This window comes from Littorina saxatilis, linkage group LG2 (genome assembly GCF_037325665.1).
Source record: "Littorina saxatilis isolate snail1 linkage group LG2, US_GU_Lsax_2.0, whole genome shotgun sequence".
Classification (NCBI taxonomy): Eukaryota; Metazoa; Mollusca; class Gastropoda; order Littorinimorpha; family Littorinidae; genus Littorina; species Littorina saxatilis.
The window spans coordinates 100025755-100050196 of record NC_090246.1 but is presented as its reverse complement, the minus strand read 5'-3'; the positions used below and the strand labels follow the sequence as shown (position 1 = coordinate 100050196).

The window sequence follows — 24442 nt, the reverse complement described above, 5'->3', positions numbered from 1 at the left end:
CCCGGGCTTCGTCGAAGAGTACTTGACCAAAATTTCAACCAATTTGGTTGAAAAATGAGGGCGTGACAGTGCCGCCTCAACTTTCACGAAAAGCCGGATATGACGTCATCAAAGACATTTATCAAAAAAATGAAAAAAACGTTCGGGGATTTCATACCCAGGAACTCTCATGTCAAATTTCATAAAGATCGGTCCAGTAGTTTAGTCTGAATCGCTCTACACGCACACACACACAGACACACACACACACACACACGCACATACACCACGACCCTCGTTTCGATTCCCCCTCGATGTTAAAATATTTAGTCAAAACTTGACTAAATATAAAAAGGCACATGTAAGGTCAGAGAATTTCATGCATACACTTCCAAATACCTGTCCCTCCAAACACACACACACACACACACACACACACACACACACACACACACACACACACACACACACACACACACACACACACACACACACTCTTTTCAATATCATTACATGCTTTATGGAACTTCTCAAGGGTGCTTCAAGTCAGTCTCAGCAGACACGAGTTGGAACCACTGAGTTGTTGGAACCCACGGTAGCATTCTAACCACAAGGACGTCGCCTGAGGGGGTTGGGATCTTCGCGTTTTCTGGTAAGTTATGTCTATCAAGATAACAATTTTTTGCTTGGCATTTTGAGGCCTGGCGTGAAGAGGACGATGCTCCTGTTGCTTGTTATTAGCTTCGTTACTGTATGCGTCTGCGTTAACTCGGCAAAAATGGCTGACACGACCCAGTTTATGGGAAACCATAACTTCTTGACTTTATTACCTCTCAGTCTTACGTATTGCACTTTTGGGTAGTGAGGGTGTGGGGGTTGGGGATGCTAGTGAGAAGATGGAAAACTAGGGCCTTCATTATATTTAGTCAAGTTTTGACTAAATATTTTAACATCGAGGGGGAATCGAAACGAGGGTCGTGGTGTATGTGTGTCTGTGCGTGTGTGTGTGTGTGTGTGTGTAGAGCGATTCAGACTAAACTACTGGACCGATCTTTATGAAATTTGACATGAGAGTTCCTGGGTATGAAATCCCCGAACGTTTTTTTCATTTTTTTGATAAATGTCTTTGATGACGTCATATCCGGCTTTTCGTGAAAGTTGAGGCGGCACTGTCACGCCCTCATTTTTCAACCAAATTGGTTGAAATTTTGGTCAAGTAATCTTCGACGAAGCCCGGACTTCGGTATTGCATTTCAGCTTGGTGGCTTAAAAATTAATTAATGACTTTGGTCATTAAAAATCTGAAAATTGTAAAAAAAAATAAAAATTTATAAAACGATCCAAATTTACGTTTATCTTATTCTCCATCATTTGCTGATTCCAAAAACATATAAATATGTTATATTCGGATTAAAAACAAGCTCTAAAAATTAAATATATAAAAATTATTATCAAAATTAAATTGTCGAAATCAATTTAAAAACACTTTCATCTTATTCCTTGTCGGTTCCTGATTCCAAAAACATATAGATATGATATGTTTGGATTAAAAACACGCTCAGAAAGTTAAAACAAAGAGAGGTACAGAAACGCGTGCTATCCTTCTTAGCGCAACTACTACCCCGCTCTTCTTGTCAATTTCACTGCCTTTGCCATGAGCGGTGGACTGACGATGCTACGAGTATACGGTCTTGCTGAAAAATGGCATTGCGTTCAGTTTCATTCTGTGAGTTCGACAGCTACTTGACTAAATATTGTATTTTCGCCTTACGCGACTTGTTTTATTGGTTATTGTTTTGCACATACTTTTGCGAAGGCTCTTCGGAGTAAAGCTATTCCCGTGTGTGTGTGTGTGTGTGTGTGTGTGTGTGAGAGTGAGTGCACGCGTGTGTGTGTGTGTGCGTGCGTGCATGCGTGTGTGTGTGTGTGTGTTTGTGTGTGTGTGTGTGTTTGTGTGTGTGTGTGTGTGTGTGTGTGTGTGTGTGTGAGTCAGTGCTTGGGCGAGTCGAATACCTGTTTGCACCGAAACTGAGAATGGCATTTTTGTGCAGTGAGTTAACTGGCTGAGGATGTCAGAACGGTTTAAAACCCATTTGCACCCGTTTTTCAGTGCAAGATGCCAGGCAGAACAGAGTGCTCTAATTTGTCTAACACATGACCTGGCTTGAAAAACAATAGTCTTTTTGTACTAAATAATATGTTGCTAGTCACAGTTTTTAGCAGAAGGCGAAATGATTTCAAAAGATATAGGGGAAATGTTATGTGGCATAGCTATAAAAAAAAATATATATATATATATCAATTCAGGAATCACAGGACACAAGTGTAATATACGACTGGCAGGCATGCATGTACAAAAACCGTTATAGACACGTCCTAGTCTCTCCTTGTGGTTGTTTGTACTTTCTCCCCCCTCCCCCTCCCGCCCGACCGACACCCTCTTCTTTTTTCTCTCCTGTAGATTCTTCTGTTCCTATTTAGTTCCCCATCCCCATTCTTTCAATTTGTTCTTCTGGTTTATTTTTGTTATGTCCACCATTGTGACAATGTGTGTGATTTAGTATTGTTCTGGCCACGTAATATAAGTATTTGCTTGAGTGCGTGTCCTAGTTGTATGATTTGAACTGTTTCAAGCGAAGAAATTCTCTGATTACAAATTTGTTTAAACCAAAGACACGCCCCTTCCAGTGAAAACTTCGGCTCAGCATCTCAGATCTGGCCAGGCGTTTTGATTGGATAAGACCATCCCTTCGCTTGGACACAAGCACAGGTCAACACAATGACTGCTTGCCGTGGCGAGTAGGACACAAGCACAGATCAACACAATGACTGCTTGCCGTGGCGAGTAGGACACAAGCACAGATCAACACAATGACTGCTTGCCGTGGCGAGTAGGACACAATCACAATATTTTGGCAATGGTTCAGACATTCGTCATTGTAGAAATGCCCCCCCCTCCCTCTCTCTGATTGCGCCGGCAAGTTATCTCTCTCTCTCTCTGTCTGTCCGTCTGTCTGTCTCTCTCTCTCTCTGTCTCACTCTCTCCTAGTTTCTCTCTCTCTCTCTCCCCCTCTCTCTCTCTCTCTTTCTCTCTCTTTCTTTCTCACTCTCCCTCCCTCTCTCTCTCTCCCTCCCTCTCTCTCTCTCTCTCTCTCTCTCTCTCTCTCTCTCTCTCTCTCTCTCTCTTTTTTTCATACATAGACAGCGAATTAAAAGGCTTTACAAAAGCTTTTTCCAACAGGAATAATATCATGAGATACAAATGATGACACAGTACCATGTACACTGGCCTAAATGTCCCCGTATAATAACACAACCAATCAGTCTGCCGCAACATTCAGTGTTCCTAAAAGATATGCTGACACAAGCAATCAATCAGCTAGAATATTCATAACGTATTTGTAGCGAAAATATGTTATCACAACCAATCATTCAGCCGCAATATTCTAAGTGTTCCTAAAACGTAGGTTAACACAAGCAATCAGGCAGCTAGAACATTCAGAACGTATTCATACTGAACATTATTAACACAATCAGGCAGCTAGAACATTCAGAACGTATTCATACTGAACATTATTAACACAATCAGGCAGCTAGAACATTCAGAACGTATTCATACTGAACATTATTAACACAATCAGGCAGCTAGAACATTCAGAACGTATTCATACTGAACATTATTAACACAATCAGGCAGCTAGAACATTCAGAACGTATTCATACTGAACATTATTAACACAAACAGTCAGCTAGAACATTCAGAACGTATTCATACTGAACATTATTAACACAATCAGTCAGCTAGAACACAGTAATATCGTGTTCGTAAAAGACAACAACCGTGTTAACGTGTACAATCGGTCACCTGGTCGTCACAATCATTGTATTCGTAACACGTGCACACCGTCACCAAGACTAGTCATAAGCCGTGTCCGTCAAAATGTTTTTTAAGCACATGCAATCAGTCAGCGATACTACTCGTCATATTATGTACGTATAACAAAAACAAAAACAAAAACACAAAAAAGGGGAAAAAACACGAATATGTTGTACCAGAGTGCTAATTCGGTGATACGGACCTGCGATTGGGGAAAGTGTTTCTGGCCGCTGAAAACGCTAATATATTGGATCCTGCTCGGAGTAATGCACGGCGATCAAGATAAAGGCGAAAAGCGCCAAGATAACGAATGCGACAGCTGATACGTTGTGCTGTGTGCGTGCATTGTGCGAGAGCGCTGGCCGGGGCTGGCAGATGATTGCCCTGTCAAAATGACAGAGCGCACTGCCTTCATCTATTGCGCCCCAATCTGCATGTATGTAAGCATGGAAATCGTTTTTTCACCTCCTTCTCCTCCTCCTCCTCCTCCTCCTCCTTCCTCTTCTTCTTCTACAATGCTATTGGTGCATTTCCAACATTTCATCTTCAACACGATCTTTTTTATCATTATTGAATATAAAATATTTCTCCCAAGTTGCGGCATGTTTATTGTACGGATGCATGTCTACCAATACTTCAGTAACACGACCCTTTATCTCCCAAGTTGATGAATATCCCCAGACCTCAACCCATTCCTCTGACTCAGACAGAAACACAGAAACAGAGAGAGTGAGAGAGTTACTGACTACATGCGTCTCTGTCTCTCTCTCAACCGCCTCCACTAACCTCTTTCACTCTCTCTCTCTCACTTTCTCTCTCTCCCTCTCTCTCTCTCTCTCTCTCTCGACCCCCCCCCCCTCCTCTTCAACCCTTTCTCTCATTCAACCCCCTCCCCCTCAACACTCTCTCTCACTCTCTCTACCCCCCCCCCCCCTCTTCAATCCTCCCTCCATCTCTCTCTCAACCCCCTCCCCCTCAACCCTCTCTCTCTCAATATGAAGCGCTTGTCTCTCTCTCTCCCTCACCCCCCCCCCCTTCAACCCTCTGTATCTCTCTATCTCTCTCCCTCTCTCTCTCTCACCCACCCCCTCAACCCTCCCTCTCCCCCTCCCTTTCCCTCCCTCTCTCCCTCTCTCCAAGTCGTGTTTCCCATCATGCGAATGAAGGCAGTCACCTGGGATGAAACCAGTATTGTGAGGACATGTTGCCAAATCCCCAAAGAAAGAGACAGTGACACGAGTACAGGCAACAGGCAATGGTACAGCCGTGGAGCTTTCCCCTACGGAACTCTTTGGTACATCCCTAATTGGCATTTTCCCGACAGTGAACGGCTTACACTGTCAACACAGTTTGCATTTTGTTTTTTGGTCGATGTTACATGTAGCTCTTGCTGCTCGGTTAAATACGAGAGAACAAACAAACACTCATCAGAGAGCAGACAGCTATGCACGTCCAATGACGAAAACAAGAGAAAAATGCAACAACAACTAGCATGAGAAGAAAAACAAGAAAAAAGGCATTAAAGTCAAACAGACATGCAACTAACTAAAACATGACACGTGTATTACAAACCGACAGACATGCAACTAACTAAAACATGACACGTGTATTACAAACCGACAGACATGCAACTAACTAAAACATGATACGTGTATTACAAACCGACAGACATGCAATCAAAACAACAACAAAAACAAATAAAGACTTTTTTTTTTAAATAAAGAAGATATGTTTAATCAGAAACGGCACACACAAGTTCCATAACTGTAATGTCATTTCTTTTTTATGGTCGCTGATTTGACAATAATTTGAGTGCATTGAAGGTGGGAAGAAAATAGGCGTGCTATAATGAAGCGGCAATCAAACTGCCATTCAATGCCTTGCCTTGACTGATTGATCAATTTACTCGGCCGGTTCAGTAAGTTCTTTGCCTTCGATCCCAGGCCGGGTTTTTGACCTATACACTGAACCGAGCCGTTCTCGCTGACAAAAGCGCTAACAGTAAAAAGCATTTACGTCACAACGTTTGCGTCATTGGCGTGCACTTGTTTTATGACCAGAGTTTAACACACAAAATTCAATTCAGAACAGGAAACGTTATTGTAATACATTTGTATTGGCAGTAATTTACTGTTTGTGGTGTGTGTGTGTGCGTGCGTGCGTGTGCGGGCGTGCGTGCGTGCGTGTGCGTATCTGTGTGTGTAAGTGCGTGCGTATGCGTTTGTCGTCGGCAAATTACTATACTTCAGCTGCAGAAATCGATCTGTCTTCGCCGATTGCCCAGCCACCACCTTCCAAGTTCAGCATTGAAAACCACGCACAAGCACATACCATCAACGAGGAGCCGGAACGAGGAGTCGGCTACTGCGTCTGTTAGCAAACGCAATTTCCGCACTCAGCCGACAATGCTTACCTGAGGTAGAGGACGACGGTCAAGATGGTATTGATCATGGGATTTTGGCATATTCCGAATATGTCAGCACTCTGTTTTAGTTCACAAGCTAAAAAGGCCTAATCTTTCCACACACACACACACACACACACACACACACACACACACACAATATATATATATATATCGAAGTGATGAGACTGAACATGAATGATGCTCTAAGACGAAGTTTGTAAAGCTACATTCTAATTCAATTCTGCTTCTCTGAGCTAAATAGTGCAACTCTTTCCATCAAAGAACATTGAAAGAGTTCACGAATCGGCGTGGATCCAAAGTTCACGTAATTGCGTATACATGTTTAAAACTTCGCAGTTTGCACATATGAGTAGTTTGTTGATAGTGCAATATCATATTTGATTGTATCCCTTTTATGTTTTATGTTTTATGTGTGTCGTCCTATACAATTGTTGTTATAATCGTTTACAGGCAGGCAGGGCGTGCCGAAGAAAAATTTCCATTTTTATGTAATATTTTAATGGACAATAAAGTGCTGTTATTGTTATTGTTATTGTTACAGAACTGGAGTTCAGTCAGTGTTGTTCGACTTGGCTCGCGTATAATGATTTGTGTGTGTGTGTGTGTGTGTGTGTGTGTGTGTGTGTGTGTGTGTGTGTGTGTGTGTGTGTGTGTGTGTGTGTGTGTGTGTGTGCGTGTGTGTGTGCGCGCGTGCGTGTGTTCTTGATTGTGTTTTTGTTGTTTGTTTTTGGTGACTTTTTTTTATTACATCCTTTTACAGTTATGTTTTTGGAAACTCCTGCAAAACGAATGGTTTTGGCTACAGCAATATTGTTTGCACATATGAATAGTTTACAGAACTCGAGTTCAGTCAGTGTTGCCGGTTCGATTTGGCTCGCGTATAATGATTTGTGTGTGTGTGTGTGTGTGTGTGTGTGTGTGTGTGTGTGTGCGTGCGTGCGTGCGTGCGTGCGTGCGTGCGTGCGTGCGTGCGTGCGTGCGTGCGTGCATGTGTGTGTGCGTGCATGCGCGCGTTTGTGTTTGTGAAATAAATGCAGATTATAGAGGTGGATTTCGATCCTTTTTTAAGCATTAGGGGGGGAAAAGTATCCAAAATTTGCTAATGCCAAAGTGTGTGTTCAAAGAAAGATACCTTACCTTTCTGCAGCTCATAGATCCTGTGGCAGTGGGCGGCCCCGGGGGCGGAGGAAACGGGGGGCCCGGGGGGCAGGAGGGAGGGCAGGGTGTCAGCAGCGGTAGGCAGGAAAGGGGCGAACGGCGCGTAGGGTGCACTGTTGATGACAAACCGCGGGTATCCTGTCAAACACACATCAAACACAATACCATTAGCACGTGCTACACACAAACGTCGACTATGTAGTTATCACTGTCATCATCAGAAACGAAACAAAAAAGAGACGTTTAAAACTTGCACATCACATGATCAAGAGATACAGAAAAAAAAGCTCTGTTTTGCTTTACTGTGTGCGCAGTTTAACCGCCCCTTCCTCCCCCCCCCCCCCCCCCCCATTTTCAATTTCGGTGACTTAATGCGCAGTAGACATCTGCGTACACAGATGTGACGTGTTATTTGCCCAAGAAACAGGCGTTGACTTCGATCAGAAATTGTAAGTACGTAGAAGTAGCATATAATGCACGCCGGTGTGTGTGTATGTGTGTGTGTGTGTGTGTGTGTGTGTGTGTGTGTGTGTGTGTATGTGTGTGTGTGTGTGCGTGAGAAAGAGAGAGAAAGAAAGAGAGAGACAGATAGACAGACAGATAGACAGACAGAGAAGCGCGTGGTATTTTGCCCACAATAGAACACTGACAGGTTTCAGTCAGTGTACAGAACACACCGCTGCTTCTATTCAATATCAGTCTAGCAGCAAACCGTAACCAAGGCAACAAAAATGTTGGTTTTTGTATTCAGAATCGGTGTGACCATTCTGAGTCTGCCGGAACTACATGTACTACATCAGTATGGCTCTGTAAATATCCGGCAATATTAATTAGACTATTGTCCCACAGAGGTCAGCTTCAATCAACAGCAGACGCTTTACTGCGATTCATCATCATCGTCGCCGTCGTCGTCATCATCATCATCATGATTCAGTTCAGTTACACAGTTGACGGCCCACCACTGATTGATATGATACTTTAAAGGCTGACATATAGTCCTATTTAATTAGTTTAATTACTTCCAGGGCTTTTCCCATCGTTGCGGGGATGTATAAATTAAACTTCCTGCAAAGTTTTAGGTCAGTTTGAAGTCCTTACTAATTAAGAGAAATAATTAATTCTTTATTGCATTGTTTAGCATGTTCAGTTCTCCAGGACTTGGGCTATTTTTAGACCGTTGACGTCACTTCGTGACGTTTCGTAAACCAAAGATGGCGTCGGAGACAGTCAAAGCGCGATTGCGTACAATTGCAAAAAAGATAGAAGTAAACCCGTCTAAAGCTGTCATGGCCACTAAATCTGCTGAGAAGAGAAAGTGGACTCCTTGCTTCATCACCACGCAGCACCAGCGCTGGGTCGCGCTGAAAGAAAGATTGTTTTCGTCAGAGTAGGCCCATCGCTTCAAATTGAGAACCAAGTACAAAGGGGATACTGAACTCGTCAAAGTTTTGCTGGACACGTGAGTACATAGGCCTATTAGAAAATTAGATGTACTTGTAGCTTGTCAGCTGAAGCCTGTGGCCTTATTCTTGCGAATATGTGCTTTGAGAGATCGTATATTTCCGCCTGCGCAATTTCCGGAAAACATCCACTTTCACTTTGAGACTGTTCTGTTTACATTCGACACTATCAACTGTGTTCGAAAGCTACAGCCAATCGTTATTATATCCCCTTAGGTACAGTTTTATAACATTATTGGCACATGTAAACAATATGAATTAATTAATGAACGCTACGAATATGGCAGCCTTTAAAGTAGGTTCATAACGTTTTGTACATTTTTCTCTTCCAAAATCTCTTCACGATACACAGTAGTTAAGCTGTTGGCGCAAGTATACATGACACATGACACAAGTATACATGACACATGACACAAGTATACATGACACATTTCACTGTGAACTGTCAGAATGAAAACACGTTTGAAGAGACGGTCCCAATGTTCTGTGGTACCCAGCATCTTTCACAGTTGTTGGCATTGAAATAACAAGCCTTTCACTTGGAGAATAAAGCTATAACTTCATCTTTCACAGTTGTTGGCATTGAAATAACAAGCCTTTCACTTGGAGAATAAAGCTATAACTTCATCTTTCACAGTTGTTGGCATTGAAATAACAAGCCTTTCACTTGGAGAATAAAGCTATAACTTCATCTTTCACAGTTGTTGGCATTGAAATAACAAGCCTTTCACTTGGAGAATAAAGCTATAACTTCATCTTTCACGGTTGTTGGCATTGACATAACAAGCCTTTCACTTGGAGAATAAAGCTATAACTTCATCTTTCACAGTTGTTGGCATTGACATAACAAGCCTTTCACTTCGAGAATAAAGCTATAACTTCATCTTTCACAGTTGTTGGCATTGAAATAACAAGCCTTTCACTTGGAGAATAAAGCTATAACTTCATCTTTCACAGTTGTTGGCATTGAAATAACAAGCCTTTCACTTCGAGAATAAAGCTATAACTTCATCTTTTTTGCTTGAAAATGACGATGTCATCTGGCTTGAAACAAAGCAAGAATAACATCTGAAGCAACTGTCCTAACAACCAATAAAGTACAATAAACATAAAATAACAACATATAAGGCCCCCAAAAAAATAGGTGTGGTTACGGTAACATAGCCAAAAAAATAGGGTAGGAAGGTAGGCAATCACTTTTTTTTTTAAACTTTTTTTTCTAATGTGTACAAATTAAACCTACTTGACAGGGAATTAAGTGTGCGACTCGGGCGGTTTCGCTTTCATTGCGTTTTCTGCACTCGTTTTCTTGTGTATGTTTTTTTGTTTTTTTTGACAAATGTAATAAAAAGTTATAGGGTCGGCCCCTAAAAATAGGGTAGGTCGGGTTACCGTAACCACACCTATTTTTTTTTAGGCCTAAAAAAATCCAGGTGTCCTCGATACTGGCGCAAATTCTAAGCTTTGGACTATTCTTTGTTTACTACTACACTATGTTTATTGTCCTTTTAGCATCGAGCCATTTAATTTCATATCACACTTTATAACAATTAGGTTCAATTGGTGCCAAAAGTAATCCTTTACTAATGATGGAATGTGACGCGGTTATTGCGTTTTGTCATGATTTTTCATGTATAACAAAATGTGTTTAACATTTACAGTGGCATGGCTTTCGCAACAGTTCCAATTTCTCTCTCTCTCTCTCTCTCTCTCTCTCTCTCTTTCTCTCTCTCTCTCTCTCTCTCTCTCTCGTCCACCTCTCAGAAGTAATTATCTCAATACAAATATTTTTATGGTGCATTTCTTTATTTTACATTGAGTTTCAATTTTTGGGGTATTAATCAGTGACAAAATCTGCTGCCTGAAACTGGTAATGATCATCCTCAGAATGCACCCTTTTTTTCAAAATTTTCCGGGGGGGCATGCCCCCGGACCCCCCTAGCAAGCTAGGCGCTTCGCGCCGTTGGCTCGGCGCTTCGCGCCTTCACACCCTTATCTTCACAATATACTTTTGGAACACCCCCCCATAAAATGAACAGATCCGCCCCTGGCTCTCAATATGAATCTTGTATGTCTTCTTGTCTCATTAAGTCCTCTGTGTGTGAGTCCGTGTAAGCGTTTGTCGTCCGTGTGAGCGTGCGTGAGTGTGCGCGGCGTGCTTGCGTCTGTGTGTGTGTGTGTGTGTGTGACAGAAAGTGAGTGAGTGAGTGTGTGTGTGTGTGTGCACGGTGTATGTGTGTGTGTGTGTATGTGTGTGTGTGTGTGTATGTTTGTTTGTTTGTGTGTGTTTGGGTATGTGTATGTGTGTATGTATGCGTGCGTGCGTGCGTGCGCGGTGCATGCGTTCGAGCATATGTGCGTGTGTGTGCGCGTGCATGAGTGCGAACGTCTTGGTTTATCTGTGTCTTTGCGGGATTGTGTGCGTGCTCGTACAAGAGTGTGGCACATGTAACCACAGAGGTGTGGGCGGGCACACGCGCCTGACAGAGATACAATCTCATCGCGCACGGCGTTTGGTCTTCTGCTTTATTTGTTGCGACGAGGAACAGTTGGTGTGCGCAGTCAGCGTGCATAAGACCAACTCACTCGCGTGTCCCTGATGTTTGATTATGCATACGACGTCACGCCCCTTCAGTAAGTCCCGCCCACAAATGAAACAAAACACGGCAAATATTTGTTTACCCTAGATATAAATAAGAGGACTGTTGAAGGCCTTTTAAAACTGCGGTTTTACTCACTAAGCCCTACTCCTCTGGAAAAGCCATCTGTGAGTATTTAAAAAAAAAAAAGCCAGCCAGCCAACTCCACCACCCACTCCTTGGGGCCCCCTCCATCTCATCCTTCTCCCTCTTGTCTCATTCACCCGTTCTTTTTTTCTCTCGCCAAAACGCGCTCTTCATTCTCCCCTTCACATACCGTCACTCTCTTGCCCACCTGTGCCCTGCCATCACCTTCCCCCGACCCCCCAACCCCCCTCCAACACCCCCCCCCCTCCTTCCGACACACACCCTCACCCCCCACACGCACACCTAATTCCTCCGTTTTCTTTTTCCCCCTTGCTCAACCACGATGACATACTTTTCTAGAGCCGTTATCAGCTTGCAGGGAACGATTTTTTATCTGACATCAGATGGGACGGTGGTGGAAGATGGGAGGGGAGGGGGGGGAGGGGGGGCTTGGGAGTGGAGAGGGTGCAAATAAAGACAAAGAGCAAGAAGAACAGGACGAAGCAGAAAAAAAGATTGAAAAAAAACACAAATGAAGAAACAAAAACTACAACGTTACAATTTGTGTGTGTAAGCGTGCGTGCGTGTGTGTGTGTTTGTGTGTGTTTGTGTGTGTGTGGTTGTGCGTGTGTGCGTGTGTGTGCGTGCGTGCGTGCGTGCGTGCGGTGCGTGCGTGCGTGCGTGTGTGTGCGTGCGTGTGTGTGTGTGTTATCTAACGTAACTTTTTCCCCTCTCTCCATGTTTCTTCACTGTTCGAGCTTTACCCGGGAAAAAACATCCATGTTCTACTGGGTTCATTTAGTGAGCGAGTCAGTCAGTGTGGTAGACAGGGAGTTGAGTCAGTCATGGTAGACTGGGAGTTGAGTCAGTCAGTGTGGTAGACAGGGAGTTGCTCAGCTGTTAGTTTTAGCCAAAAACTAAGTGTCGAAACAGAGAACAAGACACTCCAACAACCGAACACAATCTGAAGGTAAGACGAACGACAACACTCTAATGATCTCAGGCCATCAAATAACCAAAGGGAAGTAATCGCTCTTAATGCATACGACATGTGTAATAGAGTAAGCGAGAGTTGTACGGAACCTTTTCTCCTGGCACCAGGCCAGTCAAAATCCGGTTGGCAGCATGTCCAACCAAGCTGACTAGGTCAGTACATTGGCCAACGATGGAGCCTCTGTGTTGTGATCGTTTACATGAATCGAACCAATTAAAATGCAGCATCTGTGAGACGGTTTGCCAAATCCGGTTTAAATCTGCCTTTAAGTTTATTGGTCGCCGTCGATTGGTTCGTTTGTATTTTTAAAGCTCTCAATCCTGTCACTTTAAGGGGAGGTTCTAGTATAAAATATCACCAAAATCGCTTCAGTTGTGTTCCTATTTAGAATGGGAAATATTAATGGATTTCGGCTCAAATAAAGTCAAATGCATTGCTGACCCATATATTGTGTTAGTTAATATGTCACGACAACTGCCGTTGAGAAACAATTCAACGGAAAAACATACATTATCTAGAAACCGAAAATAGTGATTTTGGCGTTTCCTTGATAATTCTTCAAGGAGCGCACATTTTTTAAAGAAATTCAAAACATACAATAACATGTAATTGGACTACATTTTGTGGAATCAAAATTACGTTATTTTAATTAAAACGTTGATTTCATCATATTTACATATAACGGTTTTAACTGACAAGCTATATTTTCTTTGATTTTATCCCGACCCACAAACGCCTTCCACAAAGTGTAGTCCTATGAATACTAAAAAGCCATGCTACGTTTTGTTCCAGTCGGTTGAGAACATTTTGAGTTATCAAGGAAACGGCGAAGCAAGGTGCCGAAAACATCATTCTGAGAAAAAAAGGCTTCAAAGTTTAGATACTTTTTATTCTTGTTGAAATTCACAACATTTCATAAAGATCGGTGAAAAATTAGAAAATAACGGTTTATAACTGACAAAAGCTTGGTTTTCTTCTGAAAAGTACGTATTGAAACTCAGTTATGGACAACGGACCTACTCACAAAATTTCATAAAGATTGGTGAAAAAACGGGATTTAACGGTTTTTTAACTGCCAAAAATCAACTTTTATTCTTGTTGAAATTCAGTTAGGGACAACCAACCTAACCACAACATTTCATAAAGATCGGTGAAAAATTAGAAAATAACGGTTTATAACGGGTTTTTAACTGCCAATAATTAACTTTTTCTTCTTGAAAAGTTTGTATTGGAGATCAGTTCGGGACAATGGTCCAATGTTGGTGTAAATCCGACGATTAGGGACCAAGAAACAAGGAGCAGAGTGTTTTTTGGTGGTTAAACTGTCATTTTAACGGTTTAATGATTTGGTGAAATTTCTTCCACCACAATACTATACAATGTTTTATCTACCCATTATTGCAAGAACCCCAAAATCACAACTGAAGCGATTTTGGTGATATTTTATACTAGAACCTCCCCTTAAATGCATGCAAAAAATTCTCTCGCTTGGCTTCAGTGAAGATTTGTTCTTTCTTTTTTTTCAAATGGACACATTAACATTAATATATGCTTATAACTTCAAATCAGTAACTAGTTGATGTATTTTATTGTGGTTGCTTTTGGTTATAATATTTGTCATTAGCAAGGAGTGTTTATGTAAAGTTAGAGCAGCAAAACAATTGGAGAAGAAGCAATGTGATTTTGACTAACTCGCACACAAAGCTAGACAAAAATGTGCAAAGTAGTCAAAACTCGAGAAGAAAACATCGTACGAGAATAACATTCGACAACGAAAGTAGGAAGATTCTTCTGTTCCTATTTAGCTCCCCATCCCCATTCTTTCAATTTGTTCTTCTGGTTTATTGTTGTTATGTCCACCGTTACGAAAATGTGTGTAATTTAGTATTGTTCTGGTCACGTGATATAAGCATTTGCTTGAGTGCGTGTCCTAGCTGTGGGTTTTGAACTGTTCATGCGAAGAAATTCTGAATAAAATTTTGTTTAAACCAAAGTAGGAAGAACGATCACAACTATATGAAGACAAAGTGCAACGAACTCAAAAACTGGGGGGCCCGGGTAGCTCAGGCGGTAGAGCACTGGACTTGTGAGGTTCGAATCCGGGCCGGGACGGACACAGGTCAACTTTATGTGCAGACCCAGAGACGGTCTCCATCTCCCACCCCCGTGTCACCACAGTGGTACGTAAAAGACCTCGGTCATCATCCCTGCCTAAACACGCATACACGTGGTTATCTCATCTAAAGTCGGGTTAAAACCCGGGAACATGCCCTTAATGGTTTTGCCGTGAGGGCGTAAAACTTGAATTTCTCTCGCACTCAAAACCTCAACATATAACACCTGACCACGAATGAAAGTCGATCGGGGTGGAGAGTAATGCAATCGAATCAAGACAAGGTCACTCAGTGCAGCACTAAACCTCAACAAGAAAATACTTCATTGTAATGAAACACTTGAGAATGAAACAGGGTAGCAAAGCACTCGTGCAAACGAAGAAGAGGAAGCTAGAATGCCAAAACATTCAGCAATCTCTCAGACCCCGGGAAGAACACATTGTGTTACAAGTGAACCGAGACAACAAAGTACTGTGAATACAATTCAAATAACATCGAGACAGTGTAACGCCGTTGAACCTTGACATCATAAGCAGTGGAAAAACAGGTCCCTGCCAGACTTGCTTGACATGACCTCATTTGCATGATGTACACACGTGTGATTTGAACGATTATTATCTCACGTGTGTCTCTCTCTCGTATGTAGGATAATTATTAATATTATCTATCATTGATACAAACTTCTTTTTTTTTAACTGACATATATAAACCAACTTGAGAGCAAAATAAAAAGGACAATGACGACGACGACGACGACGTCGACGACGATGATGATGATGATGATGATGATGATGATGATGATGATGATGATGATGATGATGATGATGATGATGATGATGATGATCACGACGAAGTCATCGACGAAAATGATACGTTTATGACGACGACGAAGACGACGACGACAAAATTGGTGTTTGGAAAACCAAACGAAACTGTAACGTTACACTATGAAGAGGGAGGGCGTGTTTCGACTTTGGCAGTTAAAAACAACGGAACAGCAAAGCCGGCTTTTAGGATAAAAGCAACGAGGAGTATTTGTCAGTCCCCAAACTGTCCGCATGCAGGAGGAGGCAATAGGATTTTTGTGGGTGTTTGTCAGTTTTCACCAGGAGCCTGGCAACCGTATCAAAAGACAAACTCTCTTATCACCGTATCTCGCAAATTCTTCATTGTTCCTGTGAGCGCTTTGCTAGTCCAAAGTTGACCGTAACAATAGTTACCTGAGTGTGAGCGCTTTGCTAGTCCAAAGTTGACCGTAACAATAGTTACCTGAGTGTGAGCGCTTTGCTAGTCCAAAGTTGACCGTAACAATAGTTACCTGAGTGTGAGCGCTTTGCTAGTCCAAAGTTGACCGTAACAATAGTTACCTGAGTGTGAGCGCTTTGCTAGTCCAAAGTTGACCGTAACAATAGTTACCTGAGTGTGAGCGCTTTGCTAGTCCAAAGTTGACCGTAACAATAGTTACCTGAGTGTGAGCGCTTTGCTAGTCCAAAGTTGACCGTAACAATAGTTACCTGAGTGTGAGCGCTTTGCTAGTCCAAAGTTGACCGTAACAATAGTTACCTGAGTGTGAGCGCTTTGCTAGTCCAAAGTTGACCGTAACAATAGTTACCTGAGTGTGAGCGCTTTGCTAGTCCAAAGTTGACCGTAACAATAGTTACCTGAGAATTCCTTTAGCATTCTTTCCTTTGTTAAAGTTTTCACTCTCTCTCTATCTCTACCTCCCCCGACCCCCCCCCCACTCTCTTTCACACACACACACACACACACACACACATATATATACACACACACGCACGCACGCACACGTGTGTGTGTGTGTGTGTGCGTGCGTGCGTGCGTGCGTGTGTGTCTGTGTGTCTGTATCTGTACTCCTGCGCTTTCGTCTGCTGGGTTTTGTTTTCCCCAACTCTTCGCAGCCACGATCCTATTTTCCTTGTTTGGTTCGTGTCCGTCCACCTTGAAATACGCTGTGACTTTTCATCTGGTAATATGTCAAACAGATAACATGGTGGAGTTAACAGTTCAAAAATCTCTCCCGTACTCGTTATTCCGAATGCACACAGTACAAACGGGCACACTATTTTTTCTCTCAAAATAAAGAAGAAGGAAGGAAGGAAGGAAAGTCCTTTTTCAGTAGGAAGATTGGGTGGGCAGGGTGCCCTTATAAACACACACAAACACACATACACACACACACACACACACACACACACACACACACACACACACACACACACACACACATACACACACACACACACACCCACACCCACACGTATACACACCCACACATACATACACACCCACACACACACATACACACACACACACACACACACACACACACAAACACACACATGTATGTGTAGACACACACACACACACACACAAACACACATACACACACACACACACACACACACACACACACACACATACACACACACACACACACACACACACACACATACACACACACACACACACACACACACAAACACACATACACACACAAATATCATTCACTGAACAAACAAACAAACCAAGCTGCCACGTCAGTAATAAACCCATGAGCGATCGTGAATCCAATCATTCAATGTTGAAATACGCAAACCCTAGTATCGTCTCCACCCCCCCCCCCCCCCTCCTCCTCCCTCCCACCCCCACCCCCCAAAGAATCAAAGAAGGTCATAACTGGGAGGAAAAAAGCCGAAGAGGGGTTCATGAGGGTGCAAGGGAGGTGGTTGTGTGGGGTGGAAAGAACTAGGGGCATAGATATAGATGGAGTATTACCACTTCGCCCTGCCCCCCCCCCCCCCTCCAGCCCCGTAAATAAAAATCTCAAAGTCCGTTAACTTGGGCAAAAACAAGACGGGATTTATGGAAGGGAAGGGCGGAGGGAGGTGCGAGCGCAAATAGTGGGGGGAGGGGTGGGGGGGGGGGGGGTACCGCCGGAGAAGGAGAGGGAGGTGGGGTGAAATTGTGGCAGGATTGATGGGGTATTGATCGGGTCGCTGTCTTTCTGTCCCTAGGCTGAGCGAGTCAGGTCTTCATTCATGCGCACAGCTAGATGCTATCTGTGGTCTGCTTGACGTCCTGTCTGTGTCACTATGACCACACACACGCGCACGCGTGCAAAGTACACACACACGCACACATACGCATGCACGCCCACACACGCGCGCACGCACAATAACGCGCGCGCGCGCAAGCGAGAGAGAGAGAACGAGAGAGAGAGAACGAGAGAGAGAGCGAAAAAGAAAGGGAGATAGAGAGAGGGAGAGAGAGAGAGAGAGAGAGAGTGAGACAGACAGACAGACAGACAGACATAGATGGATCCATCAATCCATAGAGATAGATATACACAGAGATAGACTACGGTGTGTGTGTGTGTGTGTGTTGTCGTCCTCGTGCGTGCTTGCGTGTTTTATGAATGTTTATGTTCGAAGGAGTTGGCGGGATAGGATGGGGGGGGGGGGGGGGGGGATGTGAGAGAAAAAGATTTCAGGCATATCGCTATCAAATGACAATGACAGGTAAAAGCCTTATCTGCGTGCTAATCTGACCCACCTGTGCGCTCGCTTCGTGTAGGCTTTACTGCCTGTTTATCAATGTCATTGCGGATTGTCCCTTTAAAACTGCAAACGTGCCAATCTCATCCTCCCCCCCCCCCCCCCCTCGCCCCAATCTCCTTAGCCCCCCCCCCCCCTCCCACTATCCACCCGTCACACAGAGTGACACCACTCCCGAAGCCGAACAAGGCTGGTGGAAACCCGAGAGGCAAAGACAACAGCACTGGTGTGACAAACATCGTTGACAGCTCTTCCACGCGACTGCGTTTCCAAGCCCAGGAACCACACACAAAAATCCGGTGCCTCAGCTGGGATGTCCTGGTTCATCTATCACTCGGCGATAATAAGCCAGGCATAAACACGGGGACCTTGCTCTCTGATCATTGTGCACAGGCACACGTACACGCGTCCGTCAGTGGACTAGGGGCCTTGACGTTGCTTGTTTAGTCCCGGGGACGCTTGAGGACGAGTGAGTGTGTGTGTGTGTGTGTGTGTGTGTGTGTGTGTGTGTGTGTGTGCGTGCGTGCGTGCGTGCGTGCGTGTGTGTGTGTGTGTATGACTGTGTGTGTGTGTGTTTATGTGTGTGTGTGTGTGTGTGTAGGTGTGTATGTGTGTGTGTTTGTTTGTTTGCTTTGGGGACATTATCACTATCCGCTAAAAATGTTCTTTGTGCTTTCGCATGTCGGGAACACTATTGCTACGCAACAGACGGGTCTGCTGTGTATGTATGTAAACGTTTGCGACACTTCTACTCAGCCGGACGGCATACTATCCAACGGGGTCCTACAAACACAAATATGTCACTGTATGATTATATAGCTGTCGGCTATCATCAGAGAACATCACAGCCCGTAGCTGTCATCTGACTGACATAGGACCTGATTTGGCTGGCATATGAAGCACTTTGGCTGACAGAGGAACAGACAGGCAGTTGACACGAATAAAACACAAACGATCGTTGTAGTCGACTGACGCCACTCGACAGACAAGTTCGCGGCCTGTTTAGGTCACTATACTTCATCACAACACAGTCTTTCATCAACTTTATTGTACACCAGGACAACTTGGGAGAGTATTAGAATAATTCACCCATGAACAAAAAACTACAGCTTCAATGTGAGGCGGAGACTGTCGCACTATCGGACCGAACAAGGACAACCTTCTTCTTCTTCTGTGTTCGTGGGCTGAAACTCCCACGTACACTCGTGTTTTTTGCACGAGTGGAATTTTACGTGTATGACCGTTTTTTATCCCGCCATTTAGGCAGCCATACGCCGCGCCGTTTTCGGAGGAAGCATGCTGGGTATTTTCGTGTTTCTATAACCCACCGAACTCTGACATCGATTACAGAATCTTTTTCGTGCGCACTTGGTCTTGTGCTTGCGTGTACACACGGGGGTGTTCGGACACCGAGGAGAGTCTGCACACAAAGTTGACTCTGAGAAATAAATCTCTCGCCGAACGTGGGGACGAACTCACGCTGACAGCGGCCAACTGGATACAAATCCAGCGCGCTACCGACTGAGCTACATCCCCGCGGCCGCCCTACAAAGACAACCAAAAACCTATACGATGTGATAGACAAAAGGCTTTGTTCATACGTAAAATAAAACAAAACATTAACGTACAAGGGCAGACAAGGGCCATTGAGTTCGCTTTAACTGATAAAATGAGATAACGGGCAGATACCATACGTTACACATCACGGCCACTACGGCCAATCATCCGTTGCGGACTATGTAAAACAGGCTAGAGATGGTAATCAGTACGATCTAAATTGGAAGGAAGAAAAAATTGAAAAAATATCATCGGCTGTGACAACTTGAAAGACTGTGCTAAAACTAAACGATTCTACGTTCTCGTCACGCTTATGCATGCACAACGGTAATGCATGAGTAACCGCAAACGACCCAAAATCCCGAATTGCTCCAACTGTTGTCCTGATATTTGGTATCTCGCTCATTGTGAAGGACATCCATCAAACGAGCGGATGAACGTTGAAGTGAAATGTGAACTGCATGGCGAGGTAAGAACAATGGTATACACGCGCTGCTTCCTTGTCTAAATAAACTTGTTTTTAGGACCTGAAACATGAAGCTTAAGGTAATGGGACACTCGCGCTTCGAACGCAATAATGCCTTTTATGTTTAACAGAACACAAAAAGTCGTGCCTCACTAAAAAAAAAAACCGACTTGTGTGTGCGTGCGTGTGTGCGTGCGTGCTGTGTTCGTGCGTGTGTCTGTATTCTGTGGCAGCCGGTTTCAGTGTGTTCTAAATCGAAGTGGTTTGTAAAAATTTCGCCAGCATGCTTGATTGAATACATACCAGGACCCACAACCACCCGCGACGATTTGTTTATGGGTAACCTCGGCGTCAGCTTTTGGAATGACAAAGGATATTAATTTCCAGTCAAAATTAGGCATACGTAGAGACGCTTTACGCCTTTTGTTATGTTGCTTGGAGTGCTACAATCTCTCTCTCTTTTTCTCTCTCTCTCTTTTTCTCTCTCTCTCTCTCACACACAAACATACACACGCACACACGCGGACACACGTACACCCTCTCTCAGTCTCTCTCACCCTCTCTCTCTCTCTCTTTCTCTCTCTGACACACACACACACACACTCACGCAAACACGCGGACACACGTACACCCTCTCTCTCTTTCTCAGTCTCTCTCGCCCTCTCTCTCTCTCACACACACACAAACATACACACACACGCACACACGCGGACACACTCTCTCTCTTTCTCAGTCTCTCTCGCCCTCTCTCTTTCTCTCTCTCTCCCATAGTAAAGTTTAATGGGCTTATAATTATTGTCCGTCAGGTCTTAATTGTCTATATTGGACATGAATTGGTTTATACGATTCGAGTTTTACGCCCTCACGGCTTTTTGATGTTTGCGTGTTTAGGTGGTATCAGCCATCTGCACTTATAGTAAACACGGGGGTGGGAGATGGATACCGTCTCTGGGTCTGCACATAAAGTTGACCCGTGTCCGTCCCGGCCCGGATTCGAACCAGCGACCTCTCGATCACAAGTCCAGTGCTCTACCACCCGAGCTAACCGGGCCACCCCCTCTCTCTCTCTCTCTCTCTCTCTCTCTCTCTCTCGTAATGGGTAATGGGACACTCGCGCTTCGAACGCAATAATGCCTTTTATGTTTAACAGAACACAAAAAGTCGTGCCTCACTAAAAAAAAAAACCGACTTGTGTGTGCGTGCGTGTGTGCGTGCGTGCTGTGTTCGTGCGTGTGTCTGTATTCTGTGGCAGCCGTTCAGTGTGTTCTAAATCGAAGTGGTTTGTAAAAATTTCGCCAGCATGCTTGATTGAATACATACCAGGACCCACAACCACCCGCGACGATTTGTTTATGGGTAACCTCGGCGTCAGCTTTTGGAATGACAAAGGATATTAATTTCCAGTCAAAATTAGGCATACGTAGAGACGCTTTACGCCTTTTGTTATGTTGCTTGGAGTGCTACAATCTCTCTCTCTTTTTCTCTCTCTCTCTTTTTCTCTCTCTCTCTCTCACACACAAACATACACACGCACACACGCGGACACACGTACACCCTCTCTCAGTCTCTCTCACCCTCTCTCTCTCTCTCTTTCTCTCTCTGACACACACACACACACACTCACGCAAACACGCGGACACACGTACACCCTCTCTCTCTTTCTCAGTCTCTCTCGCCCTCTCTCTCTCTCACACACACACAAACATACACACACACGCACACACGCGGACACACTCTCTCTCTTTCTCAGTCTCTCTCGCCCTCTCTCTTTCTCTCTCTCTCAAACCCCTACAAGAGAAACAAATACTTCATCAACCCTGATTGATCATATTTATACTGATAATAAGAATATCGTTGCAAATGCGCAAGTAGTGCATTCCAGTTTTAGTGACCATCATTCTGTGTTTTGCTCGATTTCGCTTATATTGCCAAAATCATGTCATAAAGGCCACACAACAATCGAATACAGAAGTTTCAAGTATTTTGTTGAATCTGCCTTCTTCTTTGACCTTAACCAAGCCCCATTTTATAGCGTATTCAATTGTAGTGACGCGGAGAGCGCCTGCAAGATTTTTCACGATATTTTGTGCTCTATAATTGATAAACACGCACCACTACGTCAGCATAGAGTGAAACATCCCCAGCTCCCCCCTTGGTTAACCTCAGACATTATCGAGGCTATGGCGATGCGTGATCATTTCAAAGAGCGCAACATGAAAACAGAATATAAACTACAAAAAAATAAAGTGTTGGACACAGTGAGACAAGCAAAGACTGAATATTTTAATAAACTAATTTCTGGAAAAAAGGATACAGCTACAATCTGGCGAGCAGTGAATGAAATTCTTGATAAATCTAGGAAGGGATCAACCAATTCTCATTCACAAATATCTCCAAATGACTTCAACAAACACTTCATTTCGCTAGCAGACAACCTAAAATCTTGTCTCAAGCAAAATGATTCCCTTGATACGGATGATTGTCTTGAAAAATTAAAAACATTCTGTGAACAAAAGTTGACTCAAACTGACACATTTTCTATTCCTCCAATCTCAGTGCACGAGGTAGGAAAACTGGTAGAACAAATGGCGAATAAGAAGTCAATGGGTCCAGACAAGATTCCAGTCAAGTTGCTAAAACTTGCTTTACCTTACATTGTCGATTCCCTAACTTATGTTTATAACCTAAGCATACAACAAAATGTGTTCCCTTCTATTTTAAAGTGTGCAAAGGTATTACCACTTCCAAAAACTAAGGATCTTACAGACCCAAACAACTTTAGACCTATTTCCCTCTTACCTGTTCTATCTAAACCCTTAGAAAAGCACATACAAAAACACCTACTGGCATATATGGAACAAATGAATCTGTTTCATTCTTTTCAGTCTGGATTCCGCTTCAAGCATTCCTGCCACACCGCCTTAAGCTCTTTATGCGAGACTTGGCTGTCAGCAATAAACAAAGCAGAAATAACGGGAGCGTTGTTTCTGGACTTTAAGAAAGCCTTTGACCTAGTAGATCACTCACTTCTACTGACAAAACTAAAGTGCTATTTAAAAGACGACTCCGCCTGTGCCTTTTTTGAATCGTATCTTTCAAAACGGAAACAGTATGTATCCATTAACTGTAAAACTTCGTCAAACGAGATTGTCAGGAGTGGTGTCCCTCAAGGGTCTGTATTAGGACCTATCTTGTTCTGTATTTATATAAATGACTTACCCCTTCATGTGTCCGATGAAAAAGTTAGATGTGAGTTCTTCGCGGATGACTCTTCTGTTCACACCAGTCAAAAATCTTTGGAATCCGTCAACTCTTCTCTTCAAACAAGTGTGGATGAAATCACTGAGTGGTGCGTTTCTAATGCAATGATCATTCATCCGATTAAAACAAAGAGTATGGTGATAACCACGAGACAAAAACACCAGTTAAGTCCTTTACTATTACAACTGTCAGTTGGTTCAACTCAAGTGCAGCAAGTTAAGGAACATAGACTATTAGGTGTTACCATTGATCAAGAGTTGAAATGGCAAACTCATTTGAGTAATATTTGCAAAGTAGTATCAAAGAATTTGTACCTGTTATCAAAATTAAGGCATTACGCCGATTCTGAAGCACTCAAAATGTTCTATTACGCCCACATAATGCCTCATATAAACTTCGCTTCGACACTTTGGGATAACTGCAGTGATGTTCATTTAAAAAGACTCAATTCCCTGCATCGCCGAGCTGCAAAACTTATTCTGCATGATTTGAATAGGTCCACGGATGAAAAGCTAAAGCTCCTAAATTTCCTCCCCTTGAAAGATCAGTTGACGTTAAACAAGGCTGTGTTCATGTATAAAATTCTAAATGACGACTGTCCTAAATATTTGCAATCACATTTCAAACATGCCACAAAAAGATATGGGTCCCAAAAAATCATCCCTCCTATACCTCGCATAGACCTCTACAAATCGAGCCTAGCCTTCTCGGGAGCTTTTCTCTGGAACTCCTTCCCCCAACAGATAAGAAATGCAACTTCAGTGAAATTGTTTAAGAGACAGTCCCGTTCACACATCATTCGTGAATGAAATGTCTTGTTCGATTGTTATTTTGTTGAACATTTTGT

The 24442-nt window shown here is 43.4% G+C and overlaps 1 protein-coding gene across 3 annotated transcripts in view; it reads right to left on the bottom strand.

Annotated features, from left to right (window-relative positions):
* LOC138960327 (trinucleotide repeat-containing gene 18 protein-like) overlaps window positions 1-24442 on the bottom strand; it is a 208001-nt gene that overhangs the window by 100510 nt on the left and 83049 nt on the right. For all 3 annotated transcript variants that reach the window (XR_011453945.1, XM_070332186.1, XM_070332187.1), the window contains exon 4: window positions 7422-7580. Coding sequence is in view for 2 of the 3 variants with exons in the window: in XM_070332186.1 (XP_070188287.1) it covers window positions 7422-7580 (159 nt within the window). In the remaining variant the exon portion in view is untranslated. The remainder of the gene's footprint in view (window positions 1-7421; window positions 7581-24442) is intronic.